Source organism: Papaver somniferum, chromosome 1 (genome assembly GCF_003573695.1).
Source record: "Papaver somniferum cultivar HN1 chromosome 1, ASM357369v1, whole genome shotgun sequence".
NCBI classification, from domain to species: domain Eukaryota; kingdom Viridiplantae; phylum Streptophyta; class Magnoliopsida; order Ranunculales; family Papaveraceae; genus Papaver; species Papaver somniferum.
In genome coordinates, this window is record NC_039358.1 from 133430179 (window position 1) to 133457745 (window position 27567).

Sequence of the window (27567 nt, forward strand, 5' to 3'; positions counted from 1 at the left end):
AGTAGAAAATGTCGAATGTTCAAAACTAGCCGTTAGTATTTGATAACAACACTCATAAACGCTCCTCTCTAATTGCCCCCTCTCTCCCCTCTCCCTCTTACTCAAGAAAACCCGCAACAACAAAATTCAGATTAAAATCATAAACCCCCAAAAATAAGCTTTCTTCTCCAAAATTATTGAAACGAAGAAATTCCTGTAAAGATGTTTACAGATGGTTTGGATGAAACTGCTATTAAATGGATCAAACAGGTATTAACCTAATCTTCACTTTTATATCTTTGAATTCACCTATTTAGAACTTGTTCTTTTGATTATCTTCAAATCTACTGCTTTCTGGATCTTTTAATTTTACAATTTTTGTTACTGAGGGTTTACATTTGATTTTTTAGGGCACAGATACGGAGCAGAAAATTCGATCTCCATTAGCAGAGAAATTGAGTCTTGATCCTATTCCGAGATCTCCTTCGCTTTGCAATATCAAGACTATTTCGTCTCCTCATAATTTACCACCGCTGAAATTCTACTCTGGATTACTAAGCACTCGTAGCACAGCAGGTCTATCTTTAGATGATGATGAAGAGAGCTCGGCGGCTTCAGTTTCATATGATATGGATGATAATTACTCTGATGTATATGAAGAGGAAGGATTTGGTTCTAGTGATACTGATTTATCTGATAGGTCAAGTGCATTACGACGCTATGAGCGGGAATTGTTTGGTGTAAAGTCATTTAAGAATCTTGGACTTGAGTCTACGACTTATGTACCAGATGGAGGATATGTATCTTCGATGAATAGAGGGTCGAAAGAGAATCTTCGGATAAATGTTCCGGGAAATGTAACGAGGTTTAGAGATGGTGAATTTAATATCAAGGGAAGTAGCCAGAGAAAATCAGCATCAGAATGTAGGGATCAACCTCAAGAACAAGTCAACTTCTACACTCCAAATGTATAGTACCTGAGTTTTACAAAGCAAGTTTACTCTAGGGAATGATTAGATTTCTGATGTATAGTTGTTGTTTGCTGTCAATTGCAGGGTCGTCCTCGAAATGAAGCAACACCGAGAAGTGCAGTAGCAGATTCAGGAACTCCAAGCGCACCACCTATTTTTGAAATAGGAGAAGAGCATAATAAGTTTGAAGCGGGGGATGATCATTGGGTGGACTCCGATTCCGATGTCGTGATGGAAGTAGAACGAAATGGCTCTGAGATGCATTTTTCAAATGACAAATGCACTGGAAATGAACAAGTCTTCACAGAGTCGAAGCCAGAGTCAATGACATTGAATGAACAGTACGGAAATTATTACTCTTACTGCCATGGGAATAAGTAATTTGTTTCTTGCTTCTCTAATTTATACAACTTTGTGTGGTGAATGCAGCATCACCTCCGCAGAAGTGGAACCGCAACTTAGCCATTGCAAAACCAGCTCACTGGATCAAACATCTTGTTACAGTACCAGGTGTGCTTAATGGAGTTTTTTGATCCTTGAAATTACTTAAATGGCTTGGCTATTTTCTTATTTTACGAATTGTAGTATTTGCTGTTTAAATTTTGTATGTCAAGGAGGGTAAAGTATGTTTTGATAAACATTCTTGCAGTAGTCAAAATGCTTGGCAAACCATGGTAGCTTATGATGCATGTGTTCGATTATGTCTTAATGCTTGGGCAAGAGGCTGCACGGAGGCACCCGAGTTTCTACGCGATGAATGTCTTCTTCTTAGAAGCGCCTTTGGGTATGCTAACTCTCTCTCTCTCTCTCTCTCTCTCTCTCTGTAGCGTTTTTCTTTACGTACGAGGCTTGACATATTATGTAGATCCTTTTAAGAATTGGTCCTAATTGTGATTTTCCACATGTTTCTTTGACTTGATAGGTTATACAAATTTTTATTACAACCCCGAGACATATACCGCAGAGAAGGAAAAGCAGCTGACACCGTGGAAGAAAAATGCGCCTCAAAACCAAAGAGGGTAGTTGGTAAAATTAGTGTGGAAGGTACATGCAAATATCTTAAACGACTAAAATACTTTGAGCAATAATATTATCGAAGTATGAGGTTATTACATATAAGGTTTACTAATAACAGCTGGTCGGTTTGTCAAATATACTGCAGTGAAGAAAGTGCGTATTGTCCCAAGGAAAAAACTGAAGATCACATACTCACATCGTAGTGCAGTCTATATGCAAGCTGGAGCAGAGTATGTTAGACAGGTCTCTTCCATGGTGAAAACTCGCATTAATTCACTGAAGCTGGCTCCATTCTCAGTACCATCAGAAGGTTTGGTCTTCGAAATTCTGGAACCTGAATCTTATCTTTGGGTTGCAATTTTGTTTGTTATTCAATCCATAAATGAATATTGAATACATAGCAAACCTTTAGGGGAAACAATAATAGTTCACCCTGGGAGACTTGCTGAACCTTCAGATAATATTTGGTCTTGAATTTTGGGGTATCTCAACAAAGAAGCTCGACTGGTTATGATGAAGCAATTACTTTTCTCATGCAGGATACCTCATTTCTTGAACCAAATAATATTTGGCTGCAGGGCTTTCATAGGGATTGTCTTAAAATTCAGCTTTTAATCAGTCAACACTGTGGTCTTTTTTGCAGAATCATTTTCATGTTTATTTCAACTGAAAAGTGCAATTGATGAAACGGACGCTGAACCGAATTCCCCAGTTTGCTTGATGGCAGGAACTGGCGTCCATCACGTCTTGTAAGTTTGTACCCTCCTTATTTCGTTTCCTAACACCAAGGAAGCAGGACTAATCTGATCTCGAACAATAAATCCGGCGTCACAACTAAGAGATTGATGAGGAGTATCGAAGAGTAGTGTTTTGCATGGTTGTATTGGACCATTTGCCGCAACTAAAAGATTAGAACTGTGTCTTCTTTAAATACGTCAAGTTTATGAGAGGTGTCTAACCTGAGGTACACTCATTTTCCAGTTTTCCAGAGAACCAAGGGGATGCACTTTTGCTGGAGGTACAAGACTTGAATAAAGTCACCCAGGGGCGAGCAACAATTCCGTTGTCATCATTAAATGATATTCCTGTATGAATTCCTCCTTGACTTTCAAATATTTAGTCTAACAAGATTATTTTGATGATTTGATGATTCTGTTATAAAATAATCAGAGTGATAGAGTTCGATGGTGGCCAATTTACCATGATGGTCATGAATGCGTTGGGAAGGTTCAACTCTCCATAGGCAGTACAATTATTTGCGATGAGATGAACCCTATGAAGGTTAGATCAATCTACAAAGTTATTAAACAAATTTTTTTTTATCTATTTCCTTCTATGCTAAGACTATAAAAGTTATTCCTCATGTCATATTACAGAGTGGTCCTGTGGTGGAAACCCTTGCGTATGATTTATTGTTGGAATCGGCTATGCGCGCACAACATTTCCATCATAGGAAACTGAGGTTAGATGGAGCATGGCAGTGGTTGTTGACTGAATTTTCTGACTACTATGGAGTTTCAGATTCATACACGAAGCTGAGGTGATTTCTCTTTGTTTATTTCTGTTCTTGATTTTTGCTTGAATAACCAATTTTGCTTTATTGTGTGACAAGTCAACCACTAAATAGAATTTTTTCATTGCCAATCTTTTGAACAACCCCCTAAATTATCTCATCTTCTTTGTGTTCAGATATCTTTCATACATAATGGATGTTGCTACGCCAACAAAGGATTGCCTGGAGCTTGTGTACGAATTACTTGTGCCTGTTATGAAGGCTAGGAGTGAGAGAAGTCTAACCAGACAAGAGGTAAGATATACAGTGACATATGATCTAATCTTTTTGTTCACTCACAATAACGTTTGACCCATATGCAAACTTTAACCAGATAACTGGAAGATAATATCGGAAGCATGCATGGAATAGCAGTTTTGTTAATTTTCACCTTGTTCTTTTTGCAGAAAAGTATATTATTGGACTGTGAAACTCAAGTTCAGAAGCTGTTGGCAAATGTTTTTGAAAATTATAAATCACTAGACGAGCTTGCTCCAACAGGTATAACGGACTTGTTTGGTCCAATACCTGAGTCTGCAGCACCATCTTTAGCTCCCGCGGTGCAACTATACACTCTCATTCATGATATACTTTCTCAAGAAGCACAAACAATATTGAGAAATTATTTGCAGGCAGGTCACCTTAACTATTGGTGTAACATATATAGAAAGAACGAGTGGGATGAAATTGTTGTCCAACATTTATTTATACGTGTTTGCAGACAGCAGCAACAAAAAGGTGTAGGAGGCACATGGTAGAGACAGATGAGTTTATGTCCAGCAATGTTGATGGTTTGCTTATGGATCCCATGGCTATGTCAACTGCTTATCTAAAGATGAAGAATTTGTGCATAAATATAAGCAAGGAGATTCAGGCAGACATCAAAATTCACAATCAGCACATACTTCCGAGGTAAGGCCTGCTTATTATCATGAACAAATTCTATCCTATAAACTCAGGTTCAAGCTGTACACTTCTCGTCTCATTCTCATAGTCTACCCTTGAAGTTTCATTGAGGTTCACCAAATTTTGCTTATTTTATTTACTGCATCAAAATCACCAAAAATCTTTCCTCTAAACCTTCCTACAATTTAGTGCGATCCAACTACCATTTAGCTTGGGAGGGAATCGAGGGATGTCAAAACTGATGAGTCAATATTTGATAGTGAATAAAAGAGCTATGGATAATGAGCTTCAGCTTATTATGCTACTCTACTCTATACTAACATATATGTGCTTCTTGCAGTTCAATAAACCTTTCAAACATAGCAGCTTCAGTTTACAGCACCGAGCTGTGTAAAAGACTCAGAGGTTTTCTTGCTGCTTGGCCTCCATCTAGCCCCTTGCCACATGTAACGGATCTTCTTATAGCAACTGCTGATTTTGAAAGGGATCTTGACTCATGGAATATCAGGTTACTTCAAATTTAAGATTAAGATTGAAGTTTAAACTCAAATAAGAATAATACATAAGAAACTATTCTCAGCTTCCAGAACTGGAAGGGCTACCAAATTTGTTAAGCTGAATTTTGCTAATGATTTAAGTATTCTGTCATTTGTTTCAGACAAGTGAATGGTGGTATTGATTCAAGGAACTTGTTTCACGACTACATAATGGTCTGGATAGAAGATAAGCAACTTTACTTGCTTGATCTGTGTAAAATGGAGAAGGTGGTCTCTCTCTCTCTCTCTCTCTCTCTATATATATATATATATATATATATATATATATATATATATATATACTCGACGACAACTGTCTTATCCAAAAAATATTTTCTTTGCAGGTGCCATGGTCTGGAGTAACTACGAACCACTCAACTTCTCCTTTTGCCGAGGACATGTACGAGAAAATAAAAGATGCTCTAAATGAGTATGAAATCGTGGTCACCCGATGGCCTCAATACTCTTTGATTCTGGAAAACGTAAGGATTTTGAACATATATTTATTCCAACATCACTAATTGATATCCTTTACAGTGCTAATGCTATAATGTTGCTCCCTTTGCAGGCTATTGCGAATGTAGAGCGAGCAGTCATAAAAGCATTAGAAAAGCAATACGTTGATATCCTTACTCCTTTGAAAGATACCATCCCAAAGAAGCTCGGCCTGCATATGCAGAAACTGACAAGAAGACAATCCACAACGCTATATTATGTTCCTAATCAAGTGAGTCTTTATGGGCTTGCTTGCAAAACAGTATCCTTATTTCTTTATTTTTCTTTGTTTTGATACGAAAAGCATGTTTTAACGTCTAATTCAATCTCTTGTGGCGTTACTCAATATATTACAGCTAGGAGCATTCTTGAATACCATCAAAAGAATTCTTGATGTACTGCATTGTCGAGTTGAGGATATTTTAAAACCTTGGGGATCCTATCTACCTGTGATAGAAGAAAGAAAGGCAGTTTTCGGCGAGCAGATGAATGGCATTACTGTCCTGCTGAGGACAAAGTACAAAACTTACATGCAAGCGACTGTAGAGAAACTCATCACAAATGTTAGTATCACCAGGGTTTTAATCTGCTCTTATTGTTTTGCATCTCCGAACTTTCAAAAATTTTGGGAGATACATGCCTAAACTCATATTTGGGAATACCATAATGCTACTCTTTCAATGTTATCTCCCTGACAAGCTTTTCCATAACTTCTTAAAATTAAAGGCAATTTCTTAATAAAAGTCGAGTAATCATGTCTTAATCCAGTTGATTGGCTCAGATGCAGGGTAGTCGAAGTACACATCTGAAAAGAATCTTGGAGGAAACTAAGGAGTCAGATGGAGAAGCTGAAGTTCGGGAGAGGATGCAAAACCTATGTTCACAAGTGATGGACTCTATATCAAACTTGCATGAGGTGTTTTCAAGCAGAATTTTTGTCGCCATATGCCGTGGATGCTGGGATAGAATGGGTCAGGTAAGAACCAAGTCTAAATTCATATTCGTTATATGTTCCTTGAAGCCTTACATATTTCCTTCTTCTGAGAAACCAGCCACAACTTAAGCTGCTTATTTTTGTTTTTGTTTTGCTTTAGAATGTGTTGAAGTTTCTGGAAAGCAGGAAGGAAAATAGAATCTGGTACAACGGCTCATATTATGCTCTTGGGGTAAGTACTTCCAATATCAGTAATTTTGTTCTAAAATTTGTTCTTGGATCTGTCTAAAGTTTAAAGGTATGCTTTATAGATTCTAGACGATACCTTTGCTTCCCAAATGCAAAGATTACAAGGAAATGCATTGGAAGATAAAGACATTGAGCCCCCTCGTTCAGTAGTTGAAGCTCGATCAATCCTTTGCAGAGACACAAAAAACACATCTGATCCATCAACTTTCTTTTATGTATAAAAGCAGTAAACTTTACTTTTGCGCTCATATTCTTTTTCTAAAAAAACATACACAAAATTCAATTGTTTCAATTTACATGTGACTGTTTTGTTGTCAAGAACTGCAAAACACTAGTGTTCTTCCTACCAATAAATAAAATAAAGGTTGATTGCATCAGTTACTATTGATTTTCATGGATTCAGAGATATTACATAGGATTGTTTAAAATTACAATTGCTGTGTTGATAGTGAAAAAGAAAGAAAAAAAATTGGAAAGTGGAAATAAAATTCATGACAAACTGCCCTTGCACATACAAGAACTTCGCAATTACATTAATTCTATCTTTCCTAGTTGATTATAGGAAACACCATACGATATTTCATCCTCTTTCACTGGAAATGAAGATAATCAAGGAACCTACTCTAGTTTGGCACTTACGATACCTTCAAGTGATCCAATTAACGCAATTGTACTGATGATCAAACAAACAATGCTGAATGTTTGAAGAATAACCCATTTTCGTGTCCATGCCTCGATCTTCAGTTGCACAAAGTACATCTGCACCGGGAAATATATAGTCAAGGGCCAAAAGGTCAAAGAACCCAATACTCCCAAAACTTGGTTGAAGTATGGAAAAGTCATTGCAATTCCTGTTGTTGTAGCAACATAAAAAGTTCGAGTGCATAGCCTTAGAGGACTCAGATTGAGACTTGGAAGCAAAGGGATTTTGAGATTGTAGGATTTGTTGATAAAGCCACTGTTGGGATACTTCTCTGCTAGCCATCCTTCCATGAATGCAAAGACGGGCTGACTGTACACCTGTAGAACAAATAATACTCACATCAATTGACCCATTTGCAACAATTTGAAGTCATAAGAACTCACTGTTGTGAGAACCAAGCACATTTTACAGTAATACCTGGTATCCTCCCACTAAATGAACAATGATGCAAACATTAGCAAAGTCGATAAGCCAGAACGGCTCATAGAACCCAAACCCAGTCAAAAGGTTCCCTGGAGTTTGGTTCCCAAAAGCTGCGTATCCAAAGCATCCACAACAGAGATAGAAGAAGGTGGTGATGAAGACCGCTGACCTAGATGCTTTCTTCATAGTTTTGTTTTCTGCCGGCGGTGACCTCAGAGTATCCTTCAGTATTTACAAGGTTTTTGTCCATATTTACCTTCTTTGATTAATAAAAGGTAGAAATGCTTCTACTATATGAAATAAAAAATAAAAAAATCACCTGTATTTCAAGGAGAATTGTGGAGTATGGATAGGCAAAAGCAATGTCTCCAAGTGCTTGACAGACCTTCCATACTTTCTTAGCTGCTGTAGCTTGGGGAATTCCCCCATAGCTTCCTTGAATAGTTCCATTTTCTGAAAAATTTGAAGGCCCCATGTTGAAACTTAGGCAAAGACATATGATGCAAACAAGAAGAAGAAATAATACTAGTACGTACCAATTACTTTGGCAAAGCCAAGAGCAAATCCAATTGAGGAATACGAGAATGACATGATTGCTGCGACTATGGAGAGCCATTCCATGTCATGGAAATTGGGTATCTGCGAAAACACAATCTGACTAGCTCCAAAGAGAAGCATATAAAATGCATCTCCATGATCGCATGGAGCCTCATGGCCTTTGTAGTGATAACAATTCGATCTATAAATTGCTCTGCATTCATCAACATACAAAAATGAATAACATCCATAAATAGCACAAACATTGCGAACTAAATTTATTTAAACTTAAAACACAGAAATTTTAGACAGAGGACATCAACATATCAATTTAAGAAACTACTTAACCTTGTCTGAGTTTACTACCATTTCACACTGAGATTTAACTATTGCTCATAGAAAACACACTCGCAAATATTCTCAAGTTTACCTCATACTGATCGATGTAGTGATTACGTAAGCAATACCAGTTCCATACATGCTCAGATATTGAAGAAAACCACACAACCAGGTCTGCTTTCGACCTGAACTTATACCAATGAACCAGAAAATCACAAGCTATAAAAAGCTGACACACTACACTAAAAGAGAAACAGAAACAACTCCAAGTGATCTCATATCCCGAACGTTAAGAAGTGTGTATGGATTGTTTGTTTAGCAAATTAATGGAGTACCTAGATTGACTTTAACTGCATCCATGTAAGTATGGTTTCGTGTTCCAGTGACTGGATCAGGAGACCTATAACAATCTGAGAGAAGAGCAGCAGAAACATATGTGACCATGGCGAAACACAGTAAGGAAATAGGCCCTGCAATCCATCCCAATTGCGCAGTACTCCAGGCAAGAGAAAGAACTCCGGATCCAATAACACCAGTTATTATATGAGCGTTACACGTCCATATGGTTCCTGATAATTAGAGAGATTTTGTTGCCCAAAGACCAAAAAAATCAGGCCCAAAAGCATTTTAATCAAACGATATCATATAAACTAAAACACGCTAGTTTCACTTGAACTAATGGCGCGACCAAGTTACCGGTTCTTTTCAGACGTCCATCGTCGTCGTAGGCATCATCATCCTTCTTTGCTATTTCCAGAGAGTTATCAACTGCCATTATCTTTTCTGAACAATGTTGTGTGCTAGCTCACTCGTTGCACTACCCAGTTTCAAAAAGGTCTCAACTTCACTCCGGAGATAATAAAGAGCAGGGGATACAGATAGAGACAAGAGAGTTGAATAACATATATTTTTATGTTATCTTGTGGACTTTGGTCTTGAAATGTGTTCGATCTATGTTTTCAGACACAGACCATGATACTCAAATTATTGAGAAACATGTACTGAATGTTATGTCTGTGCAAGTGGTTGCCAAAATGTATGCAAAGGTCAAAAAGTGTAGCAATCAAGCTAATTTCACAAGTTATTTCTTCTATGAGATGATGGCTGCAGTTCTGTGTCTTGGTCTAGTTTTGTCAAATCCCGATGATGCAATAGTTCCTGAAATTATGACTTGTTTTAGATTTCAAGTAAAGGTTTTGGGCGTGGGTTTTTTCCTGCATCAGTACTGGGGATATGGTTAGAGAGGAAGCGTGGCTTGTTATCACACACTCTCTAAATTCTAAAGTAGTCAAGCGGTGGATGTGTGGTCTCTCCTAACAACAAGCTCAAAACAAGGAAATATTTGTCATTTTGTTTCAACCAAATGCATATTATTGCAAAAAGTTGAGATTCCCCTAATTGACCTTTGTCTTTCCTGCTTGGAAGTCTACTGTTTTAAGGCCTGTCCTATACAGACACGGATTCTTTATCTGCATATATCTAATTATCCCTGTCTCTCTGTATTTCATTTATTTAAGAATGGAGGTGCACAACAATATCACATGGGAATGAGGGTAGACAGTTGACGAATTTGCTCCAATCTCCAATTATGGACTGATATTTCGAGTAAAACAAGAACCAAGTAGGTGGAAGAAGATTCGTGATTTTGGTATAGAAAGAAAGAGAGAACGAAGAGCAGAGAAGCGTGCAGTTTTTTACATACACCGGGCTAACTGACCCATACTCAACTGAAATGATGGCTTTTATTGTCCGGAGAGGGCCACTCATACTCGTTATTTCCATGTGTGGCCGGGTTACAAGTGGAATGAATATAGACTAACTTTGACTATTAGTTTAGGAACTGATGACGTTCAGTAATGAAAATTAGCTAGAATTTGTTGCGTATACTGTTGTTTCAAGAAATTTACTTGTAAGGAGGGAACTCTTTAAATGTCAGGAATCAAATGTATACGGACCTGCCTTAAATAGTGCGAACGTACGGGTGGGAATGATTTGCATGCGTTAGCAGCTCCCAAGATACTGTACACACGCAGCTTAACTACTATTCTGAAACTCCACAGGGGAATAATAGGGACGGTAACTTTTTTCTTATGAAAGAAAATCAATGTGGTTATGAGAAGTAAATCTAAATAATTACTTCTATCGCTTTCTTGCCAAATGTATTACAGACCCTGCTCGACCATGAGCCTCAAACTGTCAAAGTTTTATCCAAATTCAGGAATATACTAACAAATACAGACCTCGAGTCACACTTAAGTAGCATAAGTTTCACCACAATTCAGGAGGATAATAAAGAAATAAGATGCAAAACCTACTCCAATCATACTTAACATCGACAAGATATATGAACTAGCAAGCATCTTAAAACAAATAAAAAATGACAAATACACAGAAGGTCACGAATGAAGACACGAGCAAGTGGGTGGCATTACTGGAAAGGAGACAAAAGGTGATATATGTACAATTTGTATATCCTAATTCCTCCGTCCCTAATTAGTTAGTTGACCTATACCATAAATAAGTGGAGTGATAAATTAGTATTATTATAAGAAATATGTAAAATTTGATAGCCATATTTATATTCATTAGATAGGTGTTTTAAAATGCTTTCCGATGATACAAAGTTTACAAAAATCCGTTGTATAGTTTGGGAGATAAATCATTTCTAAATTTACTGGTAAATTTTAACTAGGTCATCTAATTAGGAACGGAGGTAGTATTTGACTATTAGAAATTCAGAAAGTAGGTATAGATGGATACATATTAGTCGGTAGATAGAACAAGCAAGCTGTTTAGGGGCGGCTTGTTTTCCTCGAAGGGCTCCATGTAAACGATAAAATACCTGGCAAGATTGGGTATACTCAAACTAATTGGGATATACCCAATTTTAAAGGGACTCTTTTTGAGGGTTTTAGGGGGAGTCCTAATGGGTAAGTTACAAAACTATCCTTACCCATTAATAATCTTAATTACCTAAATCATTTTTTATTCTCTTCATTTCATCTTCTTCTTCTCTTCTTCTTCTCCTCCCCACCATACCGACCCCCACCACCACCACCATCAAAAAAACTCGACGATTAACTCATCGAAATCGTCGATTCGAAAACTACGATTAATCTCTAAAAATGGATCCGCCAAGACGTAAAGCTACTCGTATGAAAGATGCTAATCGAAACCCAATGAGTATAACCCTGGAATTGCAAGTTTGGTTGCTAAGAAAGTGAAGAAAAAAACGGTTGAAGAAGGAGAAATTGAACCCGCTCAAAACGAAGAAATGGTGCGATTAAGAAAGTAAGGGCCTACTTAAACTCACTGTAATACTTCGATTTGATGTTTGCATGTTAAATTAGGGCAGAAAAATCGAAAATGTGAATTGGCAGTTGCGACGCCGGTGGCCGGCTTTTCATAGTTAAGGTTTGGTCGGCAAGATCTTAGGTTGAAGAACTTGCCGGCTGTTTAGTATCTGTAACTGCTACTAGCAGGGCCGGCAGGTTATTCAAATGTAGACCTTGCCGGCGGCAGTTTTTAATGAAGCCGGCATGTTATCAATTTTTACCCTGTCGGCCCCTTGTTTTGAGTATTTGGTTCCTGATGCCTAGAATTTATAAAACCGGAAAGGTATTTATATAAGACCATGACGGCTGTTAGTTGGCCGACAATGTATGGGTAATGGACCTTGCCGACCTGTAATATGAAAAATTCATGTTCTACTGTGTTCATATTTGTCATCAACCGGCAGGCTATTTTTATGATACCCTGCCGGCTATACTTTAGCCGACACATATGTTTTAATCGACCCTTCCGGCCATTGTTACGCCGGATTGGTTAAACCTGTCGACCCTGCCGACCTGTAATTTTTTTTCTTAATTGTTCTTGTTTAGGTTGGAAAAGGCAAGGAAGAAAGCTCTGAAATCTCTTAGTCCTCCTTCAAGACCTCATCGTGTTGGTGAAAAACTCTTGACTTCAACACATAGAGGGGCATACGTTGTGCCGGGAACGCTCAAGATCCGTGTACCGAATGATTCTGAACCATCTTCAGAACCCAGTGATTCAGACGAGACTCCAGATGAAGACCAATCAATTCCATCTGGTAGAAGAGGTGATGATGTTGATGAAAGCACTCCGGCTGATGGAGGAGGTAACAATGATGATGATGATGGTAATGAAGAAATGCCTAATGTTGGAGGAGGTAATGATGATGATGATGGTAATGGAGATAAAGATAAGGATATGGAGGATGAAATTGTTGAAGAAGAAGAAGAAGAAGAAGAAGATGGAGAACAAAACTCTAGCTATTGTTCAAGCCACCGAAGCTTCAGCTTCAACCGAAACCGGAACGAGGAAGAGGGTGATCACTAAACCAGCTGATTCTCACATGCCTCCCCGTCACTTGATGGTTACACTGAAACCAGGTGAGCCTCCAAGGGGGACCCCAAGAGATGGTGGAGAAGTTCTTTTTGGATACAAAGACTCTTGGGAATGTACGATCCATAATACTATCGTAAGTAATCTCAATCCGTCTTTGTTCTTTATTCAAGTGTGTAACTATCTTAAATTTGCGTCAAATGTTTGAATTTCTTTTCATTTTGTTTTTTTTTGGTATTTAGGATCACATGCATGCCGTCCGTCTCATGAGGCGCCAAGCTTCGTGTTCGGTGATTAATACTTGGGATCTCGACAAGGAATGTGAGGAGGTGAAAGTGATTGTCAAGAACTCCGGGTTGTGGCCTACGGTGGAGAGTTCGAATATTGATCATGATAAAGTTACCGTTTCCGCATTCTGTGAGAGGTTCTACGGAGAGACTGATACAATGTTATTCCCATTCGGTGAGATGAAGATAACTCCCGATGATGCTCAACAAATTCTAGGCCTCCAGGTTGATGGAAAAGCAGTCACTGAGGGATTCGATAATAAGTTTCTTTTCAAGTATATTTAAAAATTGAGCCAGAAATTGTTCGGTTGGAATCAGGTTGAGACGGAGTCTGTTCTTGAGATGAAGGATGGTCGTCTAAGCAAGAATTTTAATCTGAAGAAGTTGAGGGAAAAATTGTGGGAGACAAAGAAAATCTTTAATAACGAAGGAAGGGTAAACCCGGTGCGAATCAATGCTACCGCGTCATCTTATTTGCTATACTTCCTGGGCAAATGTATCTTCCCCGACAGTTCTGGAAGCTTGGTCGAGGCCAGTTACTTGCAACTATTGGATCCCTTAGATAAGATGCGTGAGTATTCTTGGGGTACTGCGGGGGTCGCCTTCTTGAACAATGAGTTGACAAAATGTTCTAGGGCACTCATAAGCAAGTTAACGGAAACACATGTCTCTTCCAGGTAATTTTATTGTCTAAATCATTTATATTTGCAAAATTCTCGTAAGATAAGATTCTTACTAAACTTTTTTTTTTTTTGCATAGGTTTGGATATACGAGCACTTCCATTCTTTGTTCAAAACCAACTCCTACGTCAAAGTGGATGAGAGTTTTGTGGTTAATAAGCCAAGAGCGCAAAGGTACAGTTTTAAGGGACTCAGGATAAGGAAATGCCGCAACAACTTATCAAACTCCGAAACGCCATCGAAAAATTGACTGCGGAGGAGGTGATATTTGATCCGTATCGAGATGCTAGAAATCAAGGTTTAATCCAAATGAGAGATGAAGTTGTTGTATTATACTATGGACCCTTAATGACTACGTTTGATGGATATTCAATGTACGATCCACATCGGGTAATGCGACAATTGGGTTATGTCCAGGAAGAACCTCATTTTGATGAAGAAAAGTCGTTCTTTACTGTGAAAATGGTTGAATGCACCACGTCCCTAAAAACTATTAACGTCTCTTACGATCCAGCGCCAATTAAAAAACATTGGGACAACAGACGTGGCCGTAAAATCGATGTGAGTCTTTTAGACGAGGTGACCACCGGTCATGAAGACACTGAGAAATACATGGCGTGGTACTTGGGTTGGGCTCGTCCTACTGTGATTAGGGAAATGACTGCTGAAGAACTGGCTCGTAAGAAGAAGATGGAATCGAAAGACCCAACAACAATGCTTAAGTTCTTTGTAAGTATTTAGAGTTGCTCTTACTATTTTAAGATTGATTGCATTACCGAATCATTCGATTAATTGTTTGTTATTTAATTGAAAATAAAAGGATCAATTGAAGACCTTTGTGAGGGTGTTGTGTTGCGCGAAAGACAGAGGAGAGCATTTGTCGATTGAAGAGCAAACCAAGCACATTGACTATGCTTGCAATGTTGACAATGGGGATGCCCATATATTGTTCAAGCAACTTGAGGCTCAAGTAAAGGCGGGAGAAAAAGCTAGGAGGGAAGCACAAGCCAAAATGAAGGCTGATAAAAAGAGGACTCGTGGTGCTCATGGTGGTGAAGGTAGCAGCAGTGGTCGTGGTGATGAAGGTAGCAACAGTGGTCGTGGTGGTGAAGGTAGTGTTCCAAAACGGAGCCGTGTTCGTGGTCGTGGTGAATGAATGCTTTCCTGGTTTATTTCTTTATGTTGTGGTGGACAAATGTTTAAGTTAATGGTGTGGACAAATGTTTTTTTAAGGTTTATGGGATATGTTTTCGTATTTTGGACAAAAAGTGTTGGATTTCTAGTTGTTGAATGAATGGTTTGTTTAGCTATGTAAAGTTTAAATACATATGCAGACATGCTTCTTTAAAGTTACATTGCTGACTGTCCCAGGGCCGGCAAGGTTGTGAATTGTCAGACTGCCGGCCCTGACAACGAAAATTGTATAGTTACCAGGGTCGGCAAGGTAATACGATTCCAACCTAGCCGGCTGTTTACTCGCCGACAAGGTAATATGTTACCGACCATGCCGGTTATTTGTGGCAAAAAAAACCTTCTCCTGATGCCTAAAATCATATAAGGTCGGCATGGTAACAAAATTCTTACATTTCCGGCTGTTTATTAGCCGGCATGGTAGTATGTTATCGAGCCTGCCGGCTATGTGTGGCAGAAAAACCTTTCTCCTGATGCCTAAAATCTTATCAGGTCGGCATGGTAACAAAATTCATACCTATCCGGATGTTTATTAGACCGGCATGTTGGAGAAAAAAAACCTCGTCGGCGGATTCAAATTCAAATTTTTTGCAAGTACAATTACTTGTACTTGGGCACTATAACGGCCAAATTTGGCCACCATCCTATAAATACACTACTTCTCTCTACAAAACAACCTACAAATAGTTCCATATACTATCCAAAGCTCATATCATCATACAATCCATCTAACTCACCCAATAGCTAAACAACAATGACTTCATTTGATTCAAATGAAGATTTGACAATCACAAAAGCATGGTATGCGGAAAAACAACTTAGACGTCAATCCTCCGAAAGGGTGGATTCCACAACCTTTTGGGCTAGGGTACACAACAAATTTATCCAAGACTTTGGGAATCCAAATGCAAGAAGTGTTCAAAAAGTGCATGAGAGGCACCTAGTCATTGAGAATGCGATACTTGCATTTTTAGCTCTCCAATTTCGTATTTTTAACACTCGCCCCTTCACCTTGTCCATTGCACAATTTGTGAGTATTTTTGTGGTTTGTTTTACGTGATCCATGTTGTTTTATCTTCCAATGAAACACCACTAACAAATGTAAGTTTGTTTTTGTAGCACGAAGTCGTGAAAGCGCGCTACTTGGAGGTAAAGGGGGAAGCATTCGCGTTCGATGCAAGTTATCACTTCTTGGCCGAAAGAATCCCGGAGGATAACCCAGACTACTTGGATGCGGTATCGTCTTCGTCGGAGGAAGATTGATGGTTTTAGAAGTTTTAGTGTAGGTTTTGTGGGTATACCTCTATGTAAGCCCTCACGAGACTATAACTCGTCCACTAGGGTCGCCTAGGGGTTCAAAGGCTTGATGCACATGCTAAGTGCATTCGTTTTTATGTTTCAATCAATGTAGTAACCAAAATTGCATGAATAAAGTGAATTATATCTACCCATATTCTGTTTTCTGTTTGGTATAAGTACATGTCGGCAAGGTTATAAATTCTTATCATGCCGGCTAAAAGGTCAGTCGGCAGTGTTATAAATTATGTGCATGCCGACTTTACGATAGCCGGCATGGTAGGAAATATTTACATGCCGACCGTAAGATTGTTTCCCAAGATAGTCGGCGTGTTCTTCATCCGAGGACCATGCCGGCCGAATACTGGTCGGCAGCTTATTCAAATTGGCACTGTCGGCCGAAAACTGGTCGGCAGCTTATACAACGTGGACCTTGCCGGCCGAAGACCGGTCGACACCTTATTCAAACCCTTACCTTGCCGGCCTTGTGCATTTTCAAAACCAAATTTTTGATCGAAATCGAACTCATAAGACAGATGAAAGGTTTAATCTACTGAATTCATAATTTCAAATTTTTAATCTAAACTCAATTAATTAACCTAACCAGAATTTTAATGTTAATTAACCAAGGGCATATTGGCCATTTAGAAAATACAAGGTTAAGGGATGGCTTGGTTTTACTTCATAATGACCAGATTTTGTCTTGTTGGGTATACCCCAATTAGTTTGAGTATACCCCAATCTCGCCAGGATAAAATAGGGTCATTGAGGAGTAAAATAAATAAAGTGTATCTTTTTGCTGATGTTGGAAATATCTTCTCCTTCTATTCTATGCACTTGACGTTGATCCGAGATATGAAACCAAAGAAATAAGAAGACTAAGAATCTATATATAGATCGAGTCGAGTATTAGATACTCTGTCCTTAACACGAAATTCGTCCCACTTTGTTGTTGATGGGTCTTACTTGCGAAACGTCTTTCAGGATAAAACGATCTTTCTTCCTCGAGTAGAAGCACTCCAAACTCAAGGAAACAACAAACCAAATATAGTGTTTATCTCTCAATAATATGACAACAATGAATGCAAGTGAAATCAGATTTTGGTGTGTGCTTTTCTTGTATTTAGAATGAAACATGAGTGGGGTTTATATACTTGATTGATGTCTCTTAGGAAAGGACATAGTGTCTCTTTGCGAAGAGTCACATCTCTTGGAAAGAATCCATTCATAGAGAGTCACATCTCTTGGATAAGTTTCCAACTCAATTTGAAAGGGTTTCATTAGTGGACGCAACCCTTCAATTACAACTAACCTAATTTCTATTCAAAATTCTTAAAAGTTGATAATAGTTGTTAATCTGGACTCGGTTAATTTGGAGTGCGACTATGTGCACCGCCACTAACCCGGGATGCATATTCCTCCTTTCGTTATATGAGGGCTTTCTAACCCTGGTTATTTCGTTTTCGGAATGTTTTAGCTTGATACTTGCTTTGAAATTTGGATGGACAAAAAACTAGGTAATAATCCCATATTGGTGGTTATATTAGATTAATCAGTTTGATTTAACTTTTATACTTAATGATGGGTGTATGCTCCTTCCCAGTTTTTCAGTTTCAAAATATCTTACAGCTAGGTCGTATTTCGAATTTTCTAGCCACAATCACCTTTACGGCTAAGAGTTCATCAATTGCTAGCCATAAAATTACTAAAAATATAGATACAACTAGGAATAGCAACTACGACTTAGGCGTGGGTAAAACTTAAGACTTGCACTTAAACGTGAAAAGTTTGTACTCGATGTTTTTTTTAAGCAACGGGTTTATTAGAAAGAAAAAAAATCAGAAACTGGAGGGGGACATAAAACCGGAACCTCCTGAAAAAATCAAAAGGTACACTTACAAGCTCACGTAAAGCATTTCATCCTAATATTCTTATCAGGATCTTTTAAGTAAATTCCTTGTTTTGGTTTTTTCTTACGCAAAACGGGGTGAAAACCATCTAATGGAGGAGAATGAGTATCTTCTGTCACCATGTTTACAAATACCAACGATGATAAAAATGTGGGATAGTCATCATATTCATTATCATCTGTATACATGGATAACATACTAAATCTATTGGCCTTATGAGAGGAGATCCATTCTCTGTTTCTTGCCTTTTATGAATGAATCTCAGCTTCCTCCTCAGATAAATATGGCCAGCGAGTTCCTTTCAAAGATCCAGGAATCATGGTATTAACAACATTACTACCTGGATTGGTAATAGAAGTTCTCTCGCTAGCAACCTTTGTTGTTAATTCTTCTATGGCTTGATTAGTTTCTTGAAGCTCTATTTGTTCAACAAATAAAAGTTGAGCACTGCTGTGATTGGGGGAACCCCATCTAACTGTAGTATCACTTCTAGGAGAAGAAGGAGAGATCACAATGTTTACTAAACTATTAGGAACGAGTGAAATCTTATCAATAACATAAGAGGTTACCTGGAATTCAATGTTAATTATTTGTTGCACATTAGATGTCACCGAAGTGATTGTCTCATCTTTGTTGGATGTGTCACCAACAATTACTTCTCTAGAAACTTCATGTCTTTCCACCAAATCAGAAATTGACTTAGTTGCATCAACGATATCTACCTATAGTCTTTCCTTGTGGCACATATTGTGTAATGATTTCTTTTTGTTTGGGATTTTCAGACCTCTTTTAAGAAGAGGTAGTAAGGAACCTTCTTTTACATTCACCAACTCCATGACCTATCACCCTATAGCGGTTGCAAAAGGCGGGTAAGTTTTCGTATATTACAGACGATACGAAGGCAAAACCTCACATTCGACAATTACAGTCTCATGTAAAGGTTGAGATAGATCAATTCCAATCTGTACTCGTGCATGATAGCCAAATTGTTGAGAGACAGTAGCTGTGTCAATCTTCAAAGGAGAGCCGAGAGCACTTGAAATTTCATAGAGAGTTTGGACTCTCCAATATTCATAACTTAAACCAAATAATTGAACTCAGAGTTGAGCCAAAGATTGGCTTTGATTACTCGGGTTGAAGTATGGTACCCATTTAAGTAAATAAATGAAACCATGTTTGAGATGACATATACTAGTTGTTCTCACACGAAGAATATCATCTTCAGAGTGAAACTTAAAACAGAAGAAAACTTTTCTATTCACTTCAATATTAAACTGGTTATAAGCTTATAATCATTTTAAGATTGAGTATGCATTGATTGTATACTTATACATAGATCAAGTATAAATTTTTATTTCATTCTGGACTTTTTTACGTTTACGGTTAGGAAACACTGTTTGCGGTCAGGAATGTTGCAGCAAGTTCTAAAAATAATAATGAAATTAGTAGTTACGGCCAGTCTGTGACGAAAATTTTTAGGCTTAAAATTTTCATCCAAATTATGGCTAGCAGTTTATTATTTGCTAGTCATAAGTACTGAAGATAAGATAACGTCTTGAAAATTGTTATCAAACTTAACCGCAAGTGGGTCTCGAAAAAATAAATAAATAAAAAAGAATACAACTAGCATCAAAGTTTTGTTTAGGAATAAATTTTTAAGAGGAAAATATATTACGGTAAAATCTTAATTTGAAGGGAAATTTAGACTTTGCTATATGTTAGGACACACATTATCCATATTCTAAACAATACAATCCATATTGAGATCTTCAAGAAAATACAAATAGCCATAGAACCAGCTTTCTAGAACAATCTTTACTATATTATAATGATACTAGAGTGTTGCATACCAACTCGTGTCATGCTACTGAAACAGCTAGTCTATTTCATTTAATTGGATGATTTGTATGTGTATTATGCATATAATGGGAAAGATCCAGTGACATGGTCGGAATGATATTTGGTTGATATTTCGACGCCATTTTTCCTTATCAGTTCAAACGACAATGAGTTTGAATCCATTTTTTTTATGGAATATTCCTTTTATAAAGATCTACCTTCCTACCAAAAATGAGTGCTTTCCAAGACGTATAAGGTCACCATCAACCACTTCTAGTTTTAATCATTGAAGATTAACGGTTGAAATTAAAATTTATAGATGGTGAGGTTTCGTATCTCAGAATGCGCTCATTTTTGGTAGGAAGGTAGGTGTTTATGATAGGAACAAGCCAAAAAAAATTAGATTCAAGTTCATTATGGTTTGAGTTTGATGAAAAAAGTGGTGTTGAATTGTCAACAAATGTCATTTTAACCATGTCATTGGATCCTATCCCATTAGGATATTGCGTGCTAAGTTACTATATACTACAATTAAGATTTTGATTAATTGGTACGTACAAATCGTAGTAGTATCTGAGAGTGTAAATTTGTGCATTCTCTAAATTTTACCTTCTCGTTGGTCTATCTCATTTGACTAATTTTTTATTATCTCTTCTAAAGCCATTAAACTGTTAACTATCTGCGATTCTGGAAAATGACAGTACTAAATGTAATACCCGGTATTTTTATTTACCGTTCCGGGTCGGGTTATACCCGCCTTATCTTGTTATATAGGTTGTCTCGTTTGCCTTAGTCTAGCTGGGTTGTTTGGATTAGAAAATCTACAAGTTAGATGGAAATAGAGTCACCTAATTTTTTCTAATAAGTAAATAAAATGAATAGAAATTAAAAAGACAATTATAAAAAATTAAAAATATTAACATTAGTATTATTAAGGTTTTTATAACTAAAAGTTTAAGAAAGGAATTTTAAACAGGAGAAAACTAAAAGCTAAGGAGAAAAAGTAGATGAAGCTAGGGTTTCTTTTAGAGGAGAAGACTAAGAAATCAGTAGAGGACCAATGGAATCGAGGTAGAATGCGAAACCCTTTCTCTTTTGGTGTTTATTTTGTATGTCTTTGTATTGTTAAGTTTCTGTAATTTATTTGAATATATCTCCTATTGATGGTCAGGCTTCTCCTATTGATAGATAAATTATTAGATATCTCTTGTTAAAGTTTGAGAATTTTCCAACGCAAATTAACCGTTGAATGTTTTCTTTACTTTAGATAATAGTTTTTGAAATTCTTGACAGTTTAGTTTTGTTGTGGTTTTGATGTTCTTATGCAATCTTAATCATGTTAAAATGATTTCAGGTTTTAACTAAAGTTTTATATAAATGTTTTATCTTTCATTGTGCTTTGGATTTGCTCCATTTCAGATTAATATGAATTTACTGTGAATATTTTGGTAACATGATGTTATCTGCCCAGTTTTTGGGATGATAATATAAAATTATTATATTTTGATTTAGTCGTTATTTTACTGTGAAGTTTGGATATGTTATTGTTGATTGACTCAAGCATGCTCTTGTAAAATTTGAAGACAATCAGATCAAGTTATCACCATGAAACCTATAACATAACATTATGAAGTTAATGTGTTTCCTTAAATGCTTAAAACAAATACTTGTTGTTTGGTATATGTTTCCAAGCCATGATTTGATTGTATTGTTTGTAAAAATGATCTACAAATTGGATATGAATTCATGTTTTACCGTAGATGGAACATGGTTCCATGCTAACGGCGTGTTATTATCCCCGAGAGTAAAACGGGTAATGATCCCCGAGATCTAAATGAGTAATGATCCCCATGTAGGAACTTATGTTCCTGACCATCGATGGCGGTTGACCGTGCAGGATAAACGATAGGTGGGTGTACGAACCAAAGTTTTCGTACCGTGAACTCATGTTTAAAAGGTGAATTACATAATTTATGGGAAATCTTATATGTATTAAAATTAAAATGAATGACTTGTTGGAGATATTATTGGTGTTTTGAACTCATAAGCTGAATCTCAATATCACTGATTTGTTGGCAACATTATGTATTATGATTGTTAGATATATCATTGATTCATTGAAGTTGTACTGCACTTCCTGTTATATGTTTTCCTTGATAATTAATAATTGATTTGTTTTCCACATCTTTAGAGAATGGGTGTGCATTATATTGAGATGTCATCTCACCCCAATTGACATTCCTTACAAATTTATTGAAGTTGGAAGTGGAACTAAGAAGTTAGCTTATTATTGAGTTTCTTGCTTTATTGTATTGCTTGAATGTAATTTGAAATAATATGTTTGGTTGGAAAAATTGTTAAGGATAATTAGTGGATTAATATGCTTAAGATCATGTTATATAAAGTTTCAATTATGTTTGGTATAATATTAAATTAAAAAAATAATACATATGCATAAGTCTCTTTCCGACACGTAACACTTCGAGTCCGGATCTCCGTGTGGGTTTGATCCTGGACCATAACTTCGGGTGTTACACTAAGGGTTGTAAAAAATACACGTCCTAAGTCCTAACTGTATCTGTCCGAGTCTGCCTTATCCGTATGAGCCCAAAACCTGTTACATGCCGCCTTGCCTGGTTTGGTTAGCTTAAATGGGAGGATTCAGACTTTTCCTAAGATTTAATAGCTTGGCCCGGAGGCTTCCCATACAGCACGGCCTGGTACCCGTTTAAATTTTATTAAAGGTTTTAGTTCTACGTTGGAGCAGATTGCTATGTGTTTTGGTTATATTTTGGATTAGAAAATTTATTTCTGTTTTACATTTAGAAGATTAATTACTTAAGGTTGTTTTAAACTATAGTTCATTCAGTTTTCAAATTATAAACAAGAACTAAATCAGTTATTACGGAACTTTAAAAGTACGAGAAACCTGAAGCCTATTTGGCCTGTTTGGTCTGCTTAATAGAATGGGATTGGGGCACGCTTTAGGCTTAAAAATAAATATTTTTGGGTAGCTGAACAGGCCCAAATTTTTTGGGTAGTTGAATATGAAACCTGTCTGGCCAAGCTTGACATGAAGGACGAAACGGGCCAAACGGCCAGAACACTAAGTATCTCTTTTCCAGAACACTAAGGGAGTATTATCTTATTATGTTTCCGGTATCAATCTTTTAAACGAAAAACTAGAAACCAATGAAAAAGTGCAACACTGCACCCTAAATTATAATCCTTTCGTCCCTAAATAGATGACCTAATCATTGTCAAAAAATTTCCCACTAATAGATGACATATATTATTAAACAAGGGGATAATTCTACAACTATTCTTTTAATTGATTATTGTTAGTATAAGAAATATGTATTATTTGATAGTCGTGTTCATACTCGTTACGTAGCTATTTTAAAATGCTTTTCAATGGTATACAGTTTACGATTATCCATGCTATAATTTGAGATATAAATCATTTTTAATTTTTACTAGTTATTGGTTATTATCCGTAAGGATATTATTGTAAAAAAAACATAAAAAATACTCCCCTCAATTTATTTTAAGAATTGTGTAAATTTGAACTAGATGATCTCTTTAGAGACAGATGGAGTATTTTTTTAATGCCAATGTGCGCCGTAATTTACACTTATAATGATAGCAGTCGCTACTGGTAAAGTGGAGATAAGTACCTCATGCTGGTGGCGGCCGTAATGACATAGGCAATGCCAGTGCCATACAAGTACGTCTGCTGGATTACCCCACACCATAATACACTCTTCTTTCCTGTTAATCATTCATTTGCCAACCACTAATCAATACTACCGAACCGGCACTTAAATACTAGTTAACCAGGGATAACAAAAATAAATAACTCCTATGGATGTCATATTGTGATCTCAAAAACCAAAAAGCTTAAATTTATGCCAACAACACACCATCCTTTGCTTAATAAAGTGATCTCTTGCGGCATCTTTAGCAACGGCCAGTCAAATAATGAAGATTAAATTAGCACTGGGCCCTGCTGCATTTGTGTCTTTGTGTAGTAGCATGAAAATAAGAAAACAAATAAATCATAAATTCAATGACATCCCCACCTTCCGAACTTTGATTTTGGGCATACTGAAATTTTTTTAGGCATACAAAACAATAGTCCTATCTTGGATGACCTTATAAGGGGTACCCTATGAGTAGTCCAATTACCTATATATCCATAATACAAAAATCTAAAATCAGTTTTCCTTAACATCTCTTCTTCTTCTTCCTCTAGCCGAACTCTTCCCCTCCCGCGAAAAAAAAAATCCATCACCGTGATTAATTGTCGATTCGTAAAAAATTGATCGTCGATTAAACTCAACCACATAATGACTCGTACAAAGAAAAGCAGGGACTAGGCGAACCAAATCGTCTTCTAATCCATCAATTGAAGAAGAAGAACCAATTGGAGATGAAGGTGTAGAAACTGAAAATCAACCACCAATTGAACCAGAAATTGAACCAACTGCATCTCCAACTCCGGAAATGAGGATAAGAAAGTAAGTTTTACAAACCCAATCTCCTATTTGCTGTTTTTCATCGATTAAATGACGGTTGCGGTGTTGGGTTCAGCTCAAAATTGAGTTGCGTTTTTAGCCGAACTGTTCTTCACAAAAGCTTCTAAATTTCATGAAATTTCAAGCCGAACGTAGTCACAGATAGAGATGCATAGGGGTTCGGCGTATTCGATAATCATAATATGTGCTGAACCTAGCACATTTACGAGGTTCGGCTATTACGATATTCACATTATGTGCCGAACCAATACAAAATTCTTACCCCAACAATTATCAGGAATATTAGTGATCAGGTTCGGCTTATATAATACTTATGTAAATAGCCGAACCATGTACTACCAAAAGGTTCAGCGCTTACGATTTTCTCAATATAAGCCGAACCTCAGATAATTTTTCTTCCAGAGCACACAGGATTAGGTTCGGCTCATTATGACATTTTTAAACAAGCCGAACTAGGGGCTACAAAGTAGGTTCGGCTCATAATAATAATACTTTCAGCTTGCCGAACTGTTCATTAGTTGTCAATATCCAGGTGGGTTCGGCTGATATATTAAGCCGAACATATTCCAGACTCGCCGAACTTTAGTGAAAAAACACACAACTTTTATGATTTTAAGCTACAAAAGTGAGATTAAACATAGGATAGAAGTGTACCCTCCTCATCCATTGAATCAAATACAAGTTTTTTTCTCATTTTCCCCTTCCCCTTCTCCAAAAAAATCGAACTTTTTTTTTCTTACTCAAAAATTTTCATCTACACGAATTTATAACTAAATAATCTTAAAACTAATCACTAATCAGAATTATTTTAACTAATCATTAGTATTAACACTAATACTAAAAGGACAAATTTGCCATTAAAAAAAATTGGTTAAGGGGATTTCTGATTTTGTTATTTCACATGTTTTTTTGTCTTTATTAGATATGCCTGAAAAGATTTAGGTATGCCCAAAATCAGGGTTCCTCCTTCCTCAACCGAGAAAAGTAGAAGATCAACGCAAACTCCCCAAGAAAAGAATATGGAGATATCTAGTCAGAGGCAGGCAATTCATTAGGCACATCAATGGGCTGTAGTTGGGCTTAAGTCAACATCAACTTATTTCCACAGCTGGTTGTTAGTTGTGTTACTTGTTGACAAGTAGTAAGTACTGAGAAATGAGAATGCACGTTGACGTTGGGAACAATGTACTCCACATATTATCACAGATTGGAAAGAAATTTTATTAGAGTTGAATCCCCTTAAGTTTAAGAAAAAAGAAAGAAAACTTACCCTACCTCCCGGAGTTCATTCTCCAGGGAACTGCGTTTAGAATCTTTGGAGCAAACCAAACGGTAAGTTTTGTCAACCTCCACATGTCAATGTTTTTCAAGCACAAGTTCTATCTGGCTGTTTTTTCATACCGCTAGAGTTGTACCCGACCAAATGGCCGTTAGTTAGCACAATGGCGACTGGTGGTCTCATTTTCGTTTAATGATTGGAAATATCATAAGGTAGGCAGATTGATCGCCGGCCTCATTGTTCATTTAGCTTTCTACAGGGACTCTTCAGAGTTCAGAGGGTGACCCCTCTTAACTATGACAAATGACAGGCACATACGTAACGCTTGGTGTTCAAGTTAATTTCAAGAGTTCAGATTTTGATTATGCTGGATTTTAACTCATTTTGATTCGATTCAACTCGAAGACGCAAAGAGAAAAAGAAAGTCACGAACAAAGGAAAAGAGAAAAAGGGGAAGAGTGTGGGAAGTGAAGTCATTAGCTAAAAAGTTAAATGAAGTCATTTGGTAGATATGGATTTCAAAAAAAGAAGAGTAGGTAGGCATGATTTCGGTTAATGAGTTTAATGTTTGCTTACCTAGATAATACTTGACGGCCATGGTGTAGGAACGATTCCTGATGATGCCGAATTCAGGGTCAGGTGACCTGTAACAATCTGATAAGAGGGAAACAGATACAAGTGTGATCCCTGCTAGACTGAACAGCGCTAAGGGTCCTGCTATCCAACCAAGCTGAGCAGTGCTCCATGCCAATGAAAGTACTCCTGATCCTATTACCGCTGTTATTATATGCGCTATTGCTGTCCAGTAACTCCCTTTTATCATCCAACAAGAACAAAACCAAAAACATGGATTAAAACCCCAATGTAACTCAATGAAAACTTAGAAACTAGAAATTTTTCAACACGGCAATGATCATTGAATTAACTAACCAGTTCTCTTAAAGTGTTCTGAAGAAGACGATGGCGATTGTGGTGATGCATGTTGGTGTTCAAGAAGTGGAACCTCATGATCATCATCTTGGTCTGATAGTCCTTCTCCTCCCATAATTAATTAGCTAGTTTCTGTGCTACTTTTACAGATTTTAAAGCCAAAGATATAAAATAAGAGGATTCTTCTATTCGTTTTGTTTTGATCAATAATGAAAGAAAGTCATCATTTTGGTTGTTGGCCTTCACGATCTTCTTCGTTTTGTTCTTTTCTTATTGGTAATAATGGATGAATGACTGAATTTTGGGGTTGGGTTTCTTCAAATGTCCCTTGAAACTAATTTATTATTGGATAAGAAGTATGTCTCATGGCACACGTTATGCGTGGGATTTGTCAATTCTTGTAGGGTTCGCACATTCGTTAATTCCTGGCTAAATTGGGGCTATGCCATTTAATTGGGGCCTATGGATTTTTTCATCCACCCCTCTAAAAATGATAAGGGGTGTCTAAGTTTGATGAAACTACCATTTTATCCTCTATCAAATATTAATACTACTAATTTGTCCCCATCAAATCCTAATCATAAAATTAAAAACTAAAATCAAAATCATA

At 37.0% G+C, this 27567-nt stretch overlaps 2 protein-coding genes across 5 annotated transcripts; one reads left to right on the top strand and one right to left on the bottom strand.

Moving 5' to 3' along the window:
• On the top strand, positions 1–7012 carry LOC113301384. Of its 3 annotated transcripts, none has more exons than XM_026550170.1 (22): positions 1–249; positions 390–947; positions 1035–1291; positions 1380–1460; positions 1600–1734; positions 1873–1994; positions 2113–2277; positions 2611–2716; positions 2949–3054; positions 3138–3248; positions 3344–3507; positions 3657–3774; positions 3927–4151; positions 4241–4431; positions 4766–4933; positions 5084–5189; positions 5306–5443; positions 5530–5688; positions 5813–6019; positions 6244–6432; positions 6551–6622; positions 6702–7012. In XM_026550170.1, the coding sequence occupies exons 1-22, from the start codon at positions 202–204 to the stop codon at positions 6858–6860; spliced, it is 3585 nt and encodes a 1194-aa protein (XP_026405955.1). In that variant the 5' UTR covers positions 1–201; the 3' UTR covers positions 6861–7012. The 3 variants fall into 3 exon arrangements, with proteins under 3 accessions (XP_026405955.1, XP_026405964.1, XP_026405946.1); XM_026550179.1 differs by having other exon boundaries at positions 390–926; positions 6238–6432; positions 6702–6860; XM_026550161.1 differs by having other exon boundaries at positions 3–249; positions 6238–6432.
• On the bottom strand, positions 6982–27273 carry LOC113301399 (probable amino acid permease 7). Of its 2 annotated transcripts, none has more exons than XM_026550185.1 (7): positions 26958–27273; positions 26604–26840; positions 23888–23981; positions 8302–8516; positions 8085–8218; positions 7760–7987; positions 6982–7659 (listed from the first exon to the last, which is right to left on the bottom strand). In XM_026550185.1, exons 1-7 carry the CDS (start codon positions 27070–27072, stop codon positions 7258–7260), a joined length of 1425 nt encoding a protein of 474 aa, XP_026405970.1. In that variant the 5' UTR covers positions 27073–27273; the 3' UTR covers positions 6982–7257. The 2 variants fall into 2 exon arrangements, with proteins under 2 accessions (XP_026405970.1, XP_026405974.1); XM_026550189.1 differs by lacking the exons at positions 23888–23981; positions 26604–26840; positions 26958–27273 and adding exons at positions 8733–8826; positions 8977–9210; positions 9338–9612.
• Positions 27274–27567: the final 294 nt, after the last annotated feature.